General features: G+C 41.8%; 1 protein-coding gene across 1 annotated transcript; it reads right to left on the bottom strand.

Moving 5' to 3' along the window:
• Nucleotides 1-384: 384 nt before the first annotated feature.
• Nucleotides 385-11,865, bottom strand: ewsr1a (EWS RNA-binding protein 1a). Its single transcript, XM_052117525.1, has 16 exons — nucleotides 11,829-11,865; nucleotides 11,174-11,210; nucleotides 11,026-11,077; nucleotides 9,719-9,857; nucleotides 9,363-9,585; nucleotides 8,725-9,017; nucleotides 8,430-8,625; nucleotides 4,628-4,665; nucleotides 3,983-3,994; nucleotides 3,781-3,896; nucleotides 3,280-3,409; nucleotides 3,065-3,184; nucleotides 2,811-2,952; nucleotides 2,594-2,691; nucleotides 2,006-2,234; nucleotides 385-1,901 (listed from the first exon to the last, which is right to left on the bottom strand). The coding sequence occupies exons 1-16, from the start codon at nucleotides 11,842-11,844 to the stop codon at nucleotides 1,862-1,864; spliced, it is 1,881 nt and encodes a 626-aa protein (XP_051973485.1). The 5' UTR covers nucleotides 11,845-11,865; the 3' UTR covers nucleotides 385-1,861.
• Nucleotides 11,866-15,735: the final 3,870 nt, after the last annotated feature.

The raw sequence follows: 15,735 nt of genomic DNA on the forward strand, positions 1-15,735 counted from the left end.
TAGAATCACACGAACAGCCGAATACTACTGGCTTAATCTCAGTAACTGTTCTGTTATTGGATTTTTTTCACTCATGGACTAAATGAATCCCGGCTGACTGTGAATTTCTACAGCAAAGAATGTTCACGCAGGTCATTTCCATAACGACCACCTCCTAGCTCAAAAAGGGCAAAAACGTCATAAAAGCATCATAAACTCGCAATATATTCAGAAGCTTCGAAAATTCATAGGATAGCTTTGTGTGATAATCTTTAAATTAAATTAATGAAATGTCTCAGAAAGGAAGTTTGTCTTGGACTCACGGTGCGCAGACATACTTAATGATTTATTGCCCTTCCAATCATAAAATTAAAAAAATCAGTAATAAAAAAATAATACCACCTAAACCATCTCACAATATAACTGAGAATAAGAATTCGGCTGAAAATTCATCATAAGACATTGCAAAACGACAAAGAACAAAAAAAAAAAAACATACACTACTATATAGACAATATATAAAAACAAGGTAAAACATTATACCAACCCATTAGTTAACTATGTCCATGCACCCTTACACATCAACAAGCTGATATCTCAAAATATATCTGCATTGAATGCACGTTATTTTAATTGAAGTATGTATAAAAGATATATAGAAAATGAAAACACCTACACCTTCTACCAAAGGGCAACAACTCATACTCTGGGTTTAATGTGTGACAAATCATATAATAGCTTTCCTTCCTGAGAATAGACAGCTCATATAACTTAAGTCACTGATATTCCCCTTTGCCTGTACTCTTCATAACCATTTTTATCAGACGAGCAAGCTTTGCTTTTACTTGAACTGAGATGCTTCAGTATAATAAAAATATAAACCTCTTTTGTGAGCAAACTTTATTCACTGTCTGTCCGCTAATCTTCAACATGTATTATATTCAGTAACCCTTTTAGAGTAAACTATGTGTAGAATTTCCTACCAAAAAAGAATGTACATTTGTATGGAGCCCCTGAAGTGATCGGTGAAAAGAAACAATAAAAATCAAATTAAATTTCTCGTGCGCACGCAAAAGTATGTGATTAATTTTATTTTTTTGCACAGGTCACTTAAGGGGCTCCGTAATTTTGCAACAGGTAGAACTAATTTTATGTCTCTACCCATTCATTTGTATGGTATTTGCAAACAGTGATAGTCATAAAATTTAGTTAAACATTGTTTTCTTTAATAGACCTTATTCACAGTAGTGCCATTTGATTTTTGACATGAAGGCTGTGAGGCTTAGTCTCTACAATGCCATCCAATATATAACAATCCTAGATCACATCTAATTTTCATGTTATCTGGAAAAATAAATTTTTCCTCCAATGTTACATCAAGAGAACAAACCAAAGCACTGATCTTTCGGCAGAAAAAAAAAAAAACAGAATATGAGGGTGAATGAATAATGATGTTTTAATTTTTGGGTTAAGTATTCCTTTAACACTGTTAATATACAGAAGCGTCTTTGTCTTTTACCTTATTCACTCACATTTTAACTGTGCCAATGACCGCACAGGCAGAAAACAAATCAACACTCCATAAGACCATTCTGACAAATCTAAATGGCACACTGAACATCCTGCATTTTACAGGTCACTTAGTTTCACTGACAGTTCAAAAAGAAAAAAGAAAAATCATACACTATACAGACAATATATAAAAACAAGGTAAAACATTATACCAACCCATCAGTTAACTATGTCCATGGACCCTTACACATCAACAAGCTGATCTCTCTCAATGCAGTAACGAGTTCAATACTAAACATTTATAAATATGGAATCACAAGTTTAAAACAATTTGAAAAATGACAGGTGGTTTCAGTCAGCGAGGAGTCTCTTAATATGGTCTCTCTCGCCGATCCTGACGATGATCTCCCCTGCAAAAAAAATTAATTATAAATTAATCTGCTAAATATCTGATAAAGAACAGACATTTTTCATTGAAACGCTCATGCCTCACAAAAAGCATCACAACACTCACTTCATGTCCATTTTGCCAGGTGGTCCCATTCCTCGCCCCCTTCTTCCCATGTCATCCATAGGAGGTCCTCCACGACCTCTTCCAGCAAAGCCACCTCGGTCCATGCCACGGCCGCCTCTGAAGCCTCCACGGTCTCCACCTCTACCCCCACGGAAGCCTCCGGGTCCACCACGATCCATACCACGGCCTCCACGCATCCCTCCTGGTCCACCACGACCACGGTCACCCCCTGAAGACCAAAACACAGCAAGTGAATATTAAACACATATCACAGAATTGAAATGCAAATATCTAAAGCACCTGAACAACTCGGAAACAGCACTATTCATAGTTATGAATACGCAATTCAATGAACTTAGTTACACAGTAACTATGGCAACACTGAAAATTGAGAAAGATGACTTAAGTTTTTTGATTGTCCAGCCACACAGATAAAAGTCTCACTCTGTTTTCGTAAAATCTGAGCAGAGTTGAGTGAAACCAATCAATCACAGGACAGATCACAGTCTAAGAGACCTGAATGTGCAGCTACTACATTTTGCCTTTGGAGGGCAGCATAATGCTTGCAATGTGTAAAAAGACAGTAACCTGGAGGGGGGAAGGGAGGAGGTCCAAAGCCTTCAGGTCTGGGTGCCTTGCACTGGTTACACTCCATCCTCCAAGCAAAGTTCTGGTTTCCACATCCCCTATAAAAAACAAAATTGAATGCATTACTCATACAAGATTCATCAAGTTAGAGGTTGAATGCGATACATATAATAAATGTATTCATCAATACACCACTAAGACCAGTTTCAATACATACGCATTTGGACACTGCCAGTCACCCGCCCTCTGCTGCATGTTTGCTCCAGTTGGTCCACCTCTGCCCATTCCTCTGGGACCCCCACGAGGCATGAAGCCTCCTCGATCACCACCTCTACCCATACCACCACGACCCATCATTCCTATGGAAAAGCCAATTCCATCGTCAAATGCAAAATAATGTAAGCTCATTGTTACAATCCTGTTTATTCCATTATAGTGATCAGTATTACTTTAAAAATTTTCACAGCTCACCTCCTCGTCCCATCATGCCACCTCGATCCCCCCTCATTGGCATGCCCCCACGCATCATGCCCATCATGGGCTTCCGTCGAGCCATGGACACCTTCAGCTTCTTTCCCTGGAAATCTTTGCCTAAAAAAGGGAAAGTAAATAGAGTATTAGAATGTTATGACCATTTAAATGAAGACTAGACAAATAGGCAAGGGGAAACCTTTAGAAGAACTTACCATCAAACCACTCAACTGCTGCCTTAGCAGATGGAGGCTCCTCATAGGATAGAGTGGCATCACCTTTAGGTTTCCCCGAATCTTTATCAGTGTATATGTTGATGGCATGCAGGCCTGTTCGTTTGTTTATCTGAGAGAGGAAAAAAAAAAAGCACCACTCATTCATATGAGCCAATTGTGTATTTATGGGATTTAGTTTTGAGGTTTAGTGATTACTAGATCTGTAAAATTTCTGAAGTCTTGCAAAAGTATTCTCATTGATTGCTAGGCAGTTGCTAAGATCTTCGGTCTCAAAATCCATCCTTCAATGTTAATCTATGGTATTTCCCCCCCCCCACCCGTTTTGGAGTTTAGAGAAATAATATCACACCTCTCAACATGCCACGTGATTTCAAGTATCGTTCATAGTCTAAACTTCACAGAACAAGGTATATGCCAGTTTAAAACTCAGCAGGTGGATATGAATGAACCCCTGAAATGTATGAGCAAGAGTAAAGATACCCTAATGATTCCACTGTGCTTGAAAAATTCAGCCATTTCCTCCAATGTAGCATTCTCAGTCAGCCCAGTAATGTAGATAGTGCTATTTTCAGAGTCATCTTGCTCCTCTGGCCGTCCTGCAGAAGTGCAACACAAAGGGTGTTAAAAGCCTGAGAAATGGATTGAGGAAGCCCAATAAAATAATCCAGAAATCTGAACTTACCCATGTCAGAGTCTGGTTGTGATTTTCATCAAGAGGACACCAGGAGAAAGAGAAATTGAGAAACAAGTTAGTTTAAAACTAGGTTTCTAAAGCACCTAAAAACATAATGCTACAACATGCTTGTAAAGACTGCCCCGGCACACTTGCTCTGACCATTCAAAAAGACAAAGTACCATGGTGTGGTTGACCCAAGAGTGGTTTGAGAAAAAGTATCAAGGAAACTATTCAAAGGCTGCCTAGAGTTTTTGTTTTTATTCCAGTGTGCCATGATAAATAGAAAAATTTATTCAAAAACCCTTGAAAACCAAGGACCCAAATTGGACTCCATACCTTATGTCATACAAAATTCAATAGTATGAAACGCTGAAATGGTGATACACCACATGGCTGGGTTGGCCAGTTACAATTAACTCTTAAGTGATGGTAAAATAACCTGCCTTGACTTAAGGAGTCCACACTCAGGATTTTTTAACCAATAAAAAAAATAGGACTGAACCATTCCTATACAACCAATGGAAGTTGAAAACTCTTAAAATTCTAGCCGGCAGTGTAGTTTTGCAAGGCATTAAATATTTCCCTTCTGAAAAACACCAATGAAAGTTGGAGAATTCTAGTGTATGGTCTTGTGATTCTCATTAAACTTACCACCAGGCTTACTGAAGCCACCTCTGTCTCCAGCGATGCTGGGGGGGGAATAAGCGGAGATATGAAGGCGATTTCCCTTAAAACAGCCACTTCGGTACCACAAAAGGGGCAATGGGGGAATTTATACAGTTCTAACTTTAAACCCCCAACAAGTCACCCTTAACCCCCCTTCTAAATACAATGTTTCTGAGAGTAACACTTAGTTGGGGGTACTCTATCATTACAATGTCTTTACTCTTAGCCTGACTCATTTAATTACATTAGTGGCTGAACAGTATTTGGGGTTGTATATAGCAGAAGTGAGGGTTGATCTTTATTACCATTGTAGGTGGAAAACCCCAGAAATATAATACACTTAAATTGGGTTTAATTGTTTCAGATGCGGCCTAGCTACTGATTTTTCCCGAAGATTATTGCGATTACACAGTATCTACTACTTGAAGAAGAAATCAACCACATTATAAATCAAATGAAATATTTAAAGGGGATCTGCCCAAACACTTATGGCCCCAAACACTTATGGTAACTGCGTCAAATGCCCAAGCAGCGCATATTGGGCTGCATCTGAAACAATCGGCTTACATAAAGCTGGTACATGCACTCCAGTGAAATCAAAAAGAAAAGCAGGTACACCATTTTTCTCTTTACAGAAATGATTACGAAATAATTACACAAAAGCAAAAAATGCTGTCAACAGCTTTTTTTTTTTTTAAAGAAGAGAAAAAAAAGTTTGTATATGCTGATAAATACAATATTTCTTTTGTTGAAAAAGATGATTCATTCCTGTAGGAAAACACATTTGGAACACTTCTTCACTTTAAATGTTGACACCACCAACTTTAAGTCCCCATTTGAAAAGGCTGCCGGCCCAGACTCAGAACTGAGTAGTGGTACTGTAAAAGTTTTGATGTGTTTACATGGCTCTCACTTTGTAACCTGTAGCGTATAAATGCGACAAAGCATGTTAAAGAAAAAGTTTCATAATTCACAAGACAATTGCAATCGAAAGTTGTCATAAAATGTCAAAATGAAAGAAAGCATACCCTTTTTTATTGCATAAGGAGGGAAAATGAATGCAGTGTATTCTGACAGTTTGTGTAACCTTAAAAAGGGTTTAGTTTAAATCCAATATGCCAAACGCCTGCACAAGTAAACCTATTATATAAAATATTTCAAACTAAAACAAGAAGCTGAAGATTAAAATAAAGGGTCAAAGACATTCTGTAGTAACAGTTTTTTGTAGTTTCACTGCATTCATTTTCAATGTGTATGAATTAACCTCCTGCCTTTGGCAGCTTTACAAGCTGTCTTTGGGAACCAATATGGTTAATATAAGTGTTAATTGTTGCAAACCAGATATATTAGAATCATCTTCAAACTCTTTGATTAAACTGATATTTCCACTGGATGCTGGTAGAGTTAATGCTACCCATTTTTAATGAAATCTTGGTCCTGTATAAAGCTTAGTAGGTTCTGGGCCTCCATTCTGCCCTTGTCTGCCATTTTTGGAATCACTCCTGATTCATATAACTTTACAAAACAGCAATCTGATCGTATAGATTTTATCATGCTCCGCCAAACGATTGATATTGCTGAGGTGGAAGAATTCTAGGCCTCCAACTTTTACACAGTGGATTCGAGATCCTCTGCTTTTAAATTAGAAAAAATTAACAATCTTTAAGAGGCTCTTCCAAAAGGTACAATAAAGCTTGGGATCATTTTAAGCACTATATTAAGGAAAATATTGTATTATCTGACCTAGACAGAATCTCTTCTCCAGCATTCACCTCGAGCAGATTTTTTACATTTCTTTAATCATAGACACTTTGTATACTCTGTTAAGCCACAGTTGCTTAATCGTTTAATTATTTTACATAATTATTCCATAACTTAGTTTTTTATTTTTATGCATGCTATTTATCCATTTATTTATTCTCTCTCATTTAGAGATTTTGTTTTGACCTTTTGTAATATTGTTTTGAAACTCAAAGTAAAAAAAAATACCATAAATACCCTTAATTTCATATAACGTTAAATATGGCCAACTCAATTCAGAATTATTTTGAGACTAATCTAACTGCAATAATTTTAGTTAACCACGATTGTGCAATTCCAATAAAAATGTACTATGCAAATCAGCAAATTTTAAGCTAATATAGAAATGTGAAGTTTTTGTGTGTCAATTTCCGGTGTTATTGCATTGTGAGCAACTCCTGAAGTGTGCATGTGGATTTACCACTTATGAAAAGTTTTGATGCAAGTTAAGCTTTTGATAGTGAACGCAAAGTAATCCGGTTTCACTTTAAATTAAAGTTCACATAAATTGCAAATGTTCTTAATCATTGTAGGTTCAAAAACATTGTTAATGACATGCAGAGACAGAGGAAGAGACGCCTGCTTACTCCATTTCTGTGGAGATGATAGAATGAAAACACATTTTCAAATGCACACAGCATCTCAGTATAAATCTCTTGCCTCGTAAAGGGGAGCCTTAATATAACACTTGAAAGTGAAGAATTTAGGACAAACTGTTTTACAATTGCATAATTTCATTATAATAGCCATTTAGGTTGGCTGGGTTCCAAAAACAACTGTGAAATATATTCATGGTGCTGCAAGCGATTTTTCCATTGAAAGTTATGCAAAAAATATTCATACTCCCTTAAATATATCACTGAAATTAGATCTCACCAGTCTCAGTGACAGCACTAGACTCTGTAAACAGCAAACAAAAATGTGTCCACGGTCTCTGCCTGTCAATTATTTTGTGTGTTCATGGTATTGTAGTTACAATGAATTACAGAGCTTAATGACATATTCTGATTTACAATGTCAGTTGAGGGCACTATTTCACTACTGTTATGTTTGACAACCATGGGAACATGAGTTGTGTCGGTTTCAATGGTATCGGTACAGTGTCTTAGAAAGAGGGGGTGTGACTAAATCAATGGCTCAGTCTTATGGAAGTTAGAATGGTTAAAATCGCTTACAGCACATTTAAGTATTTAAAAAATGTATATTTAAAATCTTATTTTTCATGTCACTCTACCCCTGTGCAATAACTTTTTAAAGCCATAAAGGAAATCAGATATCGCTACTTCAATTATATGATTTCATGTTAAATATGAACAAATAATTTAAGGTCTATGAAGCACACATACACCTTTAGTATGACAATTATGTCAATTGTGAAAACCCTAAAACAGACAATTAATCGACAGCCAAATTTCATAATCGTGAGAGCCCTACCCCTAAATGGTCACTCTATGCATTGATGGTCATATTTAGACCATCTATTATAGAGCACAACTTCTGAATCTTGCCATAATGCTTATAAATCTAGCCCCCTACACAATCTAATTGTGTACATAATAGGTCTTGCTATAGATTAGGATCCCTCAAAAGGAACAAATTACGATAAATTATCTAAACTGATCTAAATATTTTCCCCATAGTACATAATCTCAATCACCTTACCTTTGGCCATAAGGAGGCAGAGCTGAGAGCAGCAGGATTTTAAAACCGTAAACATTTAGCATGCCTTCAAATGAATAGCTGCATCACAGAACTGTGTATGAGTTCAAATGTATCTTCACAACCAATATAACATCAGATAACTGAAAGCTATAGTGGTTAAAATAGCTTTCGGGATTTTACTCAGCAATGAAAAACTTTTTACATTCCTGCAGAAATCTTGCCAAAGATAATTCTGCACATCTCTCAGCCCTGTATGGCCTCTTACAGCTCCTGTCTGTGAGGGAAAGAAAGATGGTGAGGTGAGACTATACAAACAAGCACTTACCCCATTCCTCCTCGGCTCATGCCCCCTCGCATGCCACCACCTCCTCGCATCATCCCCCGGTCAAACCCACCCCGGCCACGCCCGCGGTCCCCCCCTCCCATGCCACGGCCCTCTCCAGGGCCCCCATATCCTCTGGATTCAGGGCCCGAGTAGCCGCTTCCGCCCATGCCATTCTGATTGTCCTGCCTGTAATTACCTGTACAAATTTTTTTTAAGATGATTAGCCTGTCAGACTACAAGCATACTGATATTATCATCACCAGGTTTTACAAAGAAAAAAATAAATTAGACGTACCATACTGATTGGGTGGTTTGTAATCTGACTGGCCATAGCTGCTTCCAGTGCTGCCCTGTTGTCCATACTGGCTAGCAGGGGCCTGTCCATAGGATCCAGAAGGTGGAGGGTAGCTGGAAGGTGGAGCCTGTTGCTGCTGGGAAGGAGCTTGTTGATATCCTCCCTGCTGGCTGTAGGAGCTCTGCTGCCCATAGCCTCCCTGCTGTTGCTGAGTGTAAGAGCTTTGCTGGGGCTGCTGAGAATACGAGCTCTGCTCATATCCAGAGGGCTGCTGGCTGCCAGAACCGTAACTGCTTTAAAAATAAATACAGTGATTACAATTGGTCACCATAATAAACGATGATCAACAATGACAAATTGAGACTATGATTAAAGGGATAGTTAGCAGAGTAACTAATTCTGTCATGTTGTACTATATAGAACACAAAAGGAGATGTTAGGTAGAAAGCCTGAGAAACCATTCACTTTCATTGCATCTTTTTATTTCTCCATACAATGGAAGTGAATGGTGACTGAAGATAACAACCTGCCTTATGTGTTCCAAAAGAAAAAAAGCCATGGGTACAACATGAGGGTGAATAAATGACAGAATTTCCATTTTTGGGTCAACTTTAACTCTAGCCAGAGTAGTGTGATACCTGGGTGGTGCAGTAGCAGCAGCAGCAGCAGTAGCAGCAGCAGGCTGTTGGCCATATCCAGGATATGCAGACTGAGCTCCGTAGCTGGCCTGCCCAGTATATGAGGTTGGGTTGCTGCTGGTGGAAGAGGCAGCAGCTGTGGAAGTATCATAGCTGGCAGCTCCATATCCCTGCACTGGCTGAGTGTAACCCTGTGGTGTTGCTGGAGTGGCATTATAAGCACCTATAGAGAGGGTAGAAATTACATTTCAATTACGTAAAATGCACTACAAACATTTTGGCACCCAATTACATTTACCAATTGCTAAAGGTAAAACAAAAATCAAGTCAAAGAACCAAAGTCAAATTTAACACACCACTGGCTGGTGGCTGTTGTCCATAGGATGATCCATAGGCCTGTTGGCCATAAGTGCTTGAAGAGCCTGTGCTCTGGGAGTAGGTTGAATCAGCCGGTTGGGTATATGAACTGTAGCCTTGCTGTTGACCGTATGACTGCTACACAGCAAAACAGTGCATAAGTCACTTAAAGAGATTTAATATTTTTGGGTGAACTCATCATTTACTCACCCTCATGACATCCCAGATGTGCATGACTTTCTCCTGCTGATCACAAATATTTTTTAGAAGAATCTCTCAGCTCTGTAGGTCCATACAATGCAATGGGGCTTTTCCACTGCACAGAACAACTCCTCTCTGCTCGCTTTTTTGAGGTTATCCACTGTGGAAAGTACCTGGCACTTATTTTTAGTACCACCTCAGTCGAGGTTCCAAGCCGAAACTAAATACGACGGCAGATCACTGATTGGTCAGAGAGAATCATCACTACCAGCGTCACTGGATTTCCGACATGCAACATCAACCCGCTAGTTTTAAAGTTAGTAACACTGATAACATTATCATTTGTACACGCGACTTTCAAATTGTGAAAAACAAATTAGTCCACTTGTTAGCGACGAGAGAAACAGAAAAAGTCTCAGCTATTGTATGCACACAGCTACCACCGAACCTACCAACAGTGTAGGGAAAAGTAAAAAAAAAAAAAAAAAAAATTAAAGTGACTACAGAACCATCAAGGAAAAGTAGTTCGACCAAATGGACGCCATCTAAACTGGCGTGCAATGGGAGGAAGAGTTCCCCGGACTCAGCCATGATGGAGGATTTTGTTATATTAACTCTATACTCTGCTTGAAAGCTTTACTTTATTTAGTTGACCAGCTACTGGAAGCTTGCTGCTAAAGCAAACTAAAAGCTAAAAGTAACTAGTTTTAGCAGAACGCTATAAGAAGCGTTATCGAGCTTAAAAATCATCACAGCAAGGAGACTGTGGATCGGGGGGGCATTATATTTTGGTCTGTTCTCAACCACAACCAACTGGATTGCTTCAGAAAACCACACATGAAATAAACCACTGGAGTTGTATGGATTACTTTTTGCTGCCTTTATGTGCTTTTGGACCTTCAACGTTCTGGCCACCATTCGCTTGTATGGACCTACAGAGCTGAAATATTTTTCTGTGTTCAGCAGAAGAAAGAAAGTCATACACATCTGGGATTGCATGAGGGAATTTTTGGGGTTAACTATTCCTTTAAAATAGATAACTTGAATACCTACCGTGTTAATGTTTACAACGATACAATTTATAAATTTTAGGGGGCGAGTTTACCTGGGTGCTCTGTCCATAACCCTGCGAGGGCTGGGCCGTGTAGGAGCTGTAGCTGATCAAAACCAACAGATTATTAATGGCTCAATTTGAACAATGATCAATAAGACAGTCAGAAACTATTAGATTTGTTGCCAAACAATGTACATACCCCTGCTGGCCTCCGGCCTGACTGTAACTGCTGTAATCTGTGAAAAATTATTTAAACAAAGAGCAGGGAATATATATGAAAGATATGATTTTAACTGAATTAAAATTATATTCCAACAGAAAGAGAAAGCGAGGTATTTTCAATGAGCAAAAAGAACACATAAATGGGCGTGAGAAGTATGAAAATGAACGGAAGTGAAATAATCCTGTGTGGTCCACGTTGTTAAACAGATGTTGGAAGGTATGCGTTTGTACTAAAATATAGGATTAAGAACAACAGCGTTTTATTGTACTACACAACGGGCTCATCACAATTAGACCCGCCTTTCAGCCCGAGCGCAACGTTGCCAGGCAACAGCACGACAAGCGTATATTAAACGGTGCTTAAATAAAATCAGCTCTTAATAAAAATAAAGTGAAATTTGCTAAGACTGAAGAATCCAAAATGCCGCAGTTTTTCCATCCCCTCCCCCATTTCCACACGCAGGCAAACCGAACCGGTAAATATGATAACTGGACTGTTTTATTGATTAACCGCGTTTGATCACACATATAATGGGATGTTACGCTTACTAAAACCGGTTTAAGAAATCAAACTAACCCATGTGTGATTTAAAAAGGCTAAACAGCATGCAACATTACAATGGATTACATACCTGGAGCTGACGCCATTTCGTGAGTCTTGTCCAGAGAACCGCGCATGCGTAGATGAGACTTTCCGGGCGCTACCATGATAACATGCGGGGATGGACATTTATTTAAAACGTTATAATTTCGAAATGAACTGCTATCAAATGCTATATATGACGCCATATGTAGTTCTTGAAGTAATTCAACTTAATACAGCGTAATTAAACATGCCGAATGAATGGCATTGTTGTGGCTTCGTCCAGGCGGTCAACGGATTGGCGTATTTAAAAAAAATATCCATGTAAAAAGTCTTGTAGATAGGAAAGCCTTGTTTCCTATCTGTCACTAACTCGACGTTGTGTCGACAAGTTGACACTAGGGGTCGCTCCTGCTGAGCCCAGACACCTCTGATCTTGAGAAATGGCCAATGGAAATTGGCGTGTGGAATTTGCATGCCACTCCCCCCGACTTACGGGTATAAAAGGAGTGATGCTGCAAACACACATCAGATATCTTCTTCGGAGCAGAGCGATCAAGTCACAGAGCTGAATTCCTCTGCCGCCTCCATTCATCTCTACACGCTGTTGGATCTACGGCGCTTCCCAGCGGTTCTCCCCCTCGTACACTATTTTGTGCTGTGCACACACCCCTGGGTGCTTCAGCAGCAGAAAAAGTTCACGGAGTGAATAACTTAGTTTATATATATAAAATATACCTACCTATATATATACATATACACTCACCTAAAGGATTATTAGGAACATCATACTAATACTGTGTTTGACCCCCTTTCGCCTTCAGAACTGCCTTAATTCTATGTGGCATTGATTCAACAAGGTGCTGAAAGCATTCTTTAGAAATGTTGGCCCATATTGATAGGATAGCATCTTGCAGTTGATGGAGATTTGTGGGATGCACATCCAGGGCACGAAGCTCCCATTCCACCACATCCCAAAGATGCTCTATTGGGTTGAGATCTGGTGACTGTGGGGGCCATATTAGTACAGTGAACTCATTGTCATGTTCAAGAAACCAATTTGAAATGATTCGAGCTTTGTGACATGGTGCATTATCCTGCTGGAAGTAGCCATCAGAGGATGGGTACATGGTGGCCATAAAGGGATGGACATGGTCAGAAACAATGCTCAGGTAGGCCGTGGCATTTAAGCGATGCCCAATTGGCACTAAGGGGCCTAACGTGTGCCAAGAAAACATCCCCACACCATTACACCACCACCACCAGCCTGCACAGTGGTAACAAGGCATGATGGATCCATGTTCTCATTCAGCCAAATTCTGACTCTACCATCTGAATGTCTCAACAGAAATCGAGACTCATCAGACCAGGCAACATTTTTCCAGTCTTCAACTGTCCAATTTTGGTGAGCTCTTGCAAATTGTAGCCTCTTTTTCCTATTTGTAGTGGAGATGAGTGGTACCCGGTGGGGTCTTCTGCTGTTGTAGCCCATCCGCCTCAAGGTTGTGCGTGTTGTGGCTTCACAAATGCTTTGCTGCATACCTCGGTTGTAGCGAGTGGTTATTTCAGGCAAAGTTGCTCTTCTATCAGCTTGAATCAGTCGTCCCATTCTCCTCTGACCTCTAGCATCAACAAGGCATTTTCACCCACAGGACTGCCGCATACTGGATGTTTTTCCCTTTTCACACCATTCTTTGTAAACCCTAGAAATGGTTGTGCGTGAAAATCCCAGTAACTGAGCAGATTGTGAAATACTCAGACCGGCCCGTCTGGCACCAACAACCATGCCACGCTCAAAATTGCTTAAATCACCTTTCTTTCCCATTCTGACATTCAGTTTGGAGTTCAGGAGATTGTCTTGACCAGGACCACACCCCTAAATGCATTGAAGCAACTGCCATGTGATTGGTTGATTAGATAATTGCATTAATGAGAAATTGAACAGGTGTTCCTAATAATCCTTTAGGTGAGTGTATGTATATACATATATACATTTATGTATATATATATAAAACACACAAAAGAGTAATATTTTCTCTAAAACAGTGGCGCAAACGGAAAGCGTCTGTTTCAAGATGCCTTTTCGTTTGTGTTTATTTCCTGGTTGCAGTCGATGTCTCTCCCCATCTGATGGCCACAATCGCTGCCTTTCGTGTCTGGGTGCCACCCACGCAGAGTCAGCATTCGTGGATGGTTCATGTCCTCACTGCGAGGACATGACCATGGCTACATTGCGGTCGCAGCTCACCCTCGTAAGAGCGCAAGCCACCCCAGCGGCTCCCCTACTCGGTCCTTCAACCTACGGGTATGAGGCGGGGTCGGTTAGCACTGGGGGCGATATGGGGACCTCAGTGGGAGCCTCTCCGCCGGTTATTCCCCCACGGACCTCCCACTCCCCGTCACGCTCGTACGCTCCAACTGAGCACTAGGGCGAGGTTGCCGGTTCGTTTAACGGCGGACCCGTTATCTTGTTCGGGGCGCCTGACGACAATGAGCTATCGATCGCGTCATCGGAGAGTGGGTTCGTCATGTCTGACGCTGAGGACTCGGCTGGACTCCCACCCTAGGGTGCGGCGGCTCAGTCACAGTCTGATGCAGAGCTGACGGCCATACTTGCCCAGGCAGCTGCGAGTGTCGGGCTGGAATGGAATCCTTCCTGGGGCCAGAGCGCCACTCATGGCCACGCTCCACCACCGTCCTTTCTTCCCGGAAGTGCATGATGAGCTCAAGCGCTCGTGGCAGGCACCTTTCACTGCCCGCACACGATCCGTGAGCTCCTCCACTCTCATTACCCTCGATGGCGGGGTGGCAAGGGGCTACTCAGAAATTCCCCAGGTGGATCAAGCAGTCGAGGCCGAGGCTCCCGTCCAGGGCCTGTAGGCTGACATCATCCCTGACAGATAAGGCCTACAGCGGCGCTGGACATGCCACCTCCGCCTTGCATGCCATGGCACTCAGAGAACTACACAAGGGTAGTCCTGACCTGGGTCTAATGCAGGAGCTGCGCTCGGCGACCGACTTCGCCATCTGGGCAACGAAGGTCATGGCGCGGGCTTTTGGGCAGGTGATGTCCACCCTGGTGGTCCAGGAACGCCACCTCTGGCTCAACCTTGTTGAGTCGCGAGAGGCTGACAAGGTGCGTTTCCTTCACAAGGAAACCTCGGGGCCGGCCCAGCGCGGAGCTACCCGGGACTCAGGAAACTGCACTACGGGAGCTAGTAAGCAGACCACTCCCTCCCCTGACAGAGGGTCATGTGGAGAATCCTAATTTCTTTAAAAATTTTATTTCGCCGCATGCCCAACGGGCTGCGGTACCCACATTTTCATAAAAGAGCAGTTTCCTCAGCCCCTGGGCTCTATTTCCGGTCTCACCGGCCATCATTATCAGGACCGCCGGCCACCGGTTCTCTTTGGCAGGTACGGCGCCCTGGAACCGGACCTCCCGCTTCCACGTGCCCAGCCGTGGCGCAAGCCCGCCCCCGAGCCGACGGTGGCCACGAGAACGAAAATCTTCCTCCCCCATCTCAGGCTGTTCCGGGAGCGGTCACATGGAGCCAGGTAGGTGCTTCGATGTCTCTAGACTCAGATCCACCCCATCGTGAGGCCTCGCCCACTGGTACGTCCGACGCTATAGTCGCCTTGGTCCCTCTCGCATGGAGCTTGGGGGCATGGCTCATGCTCCCCAACCAGTCGCGTTGGTTGATCAGGACTGTCCGACTCGGCTATGCGATTCAGATGGCCAGGCGCATGCCCAGGTTCAACGGCATCCGCTCCACCGCAGTGAGAGGCCAGAACGCCGCTACCTTGCATGCAGGGATCGCCTCCCTTCTACGGAAGGGTGCGATAGAGCTTGTCCTCCAGCCGAGGTGAAGAAGGGGTTTTAAAGCCCCTTCTTCATCGTACCCAAAAAAGGCGGCGGGTTGCGCCACAGACTCCCGTTCAAGCAGAAACGCATT

The sequence above is a fragment of the Xyrauchen texanus genome, chromosome 44 (assembly GCF_025860055.1).
Source record: "Xyrauchen texanus isolate HMW12.3.18 chromosome 44, RBS_HiC_50CHRs, whole genome shotgun sequence".
NCBI lineage: Eukaryota > Metazoa > Chordata > Actinopteri > Cypriniformes > Catostomidae > Xyrauchen > Xyrauchen texanus.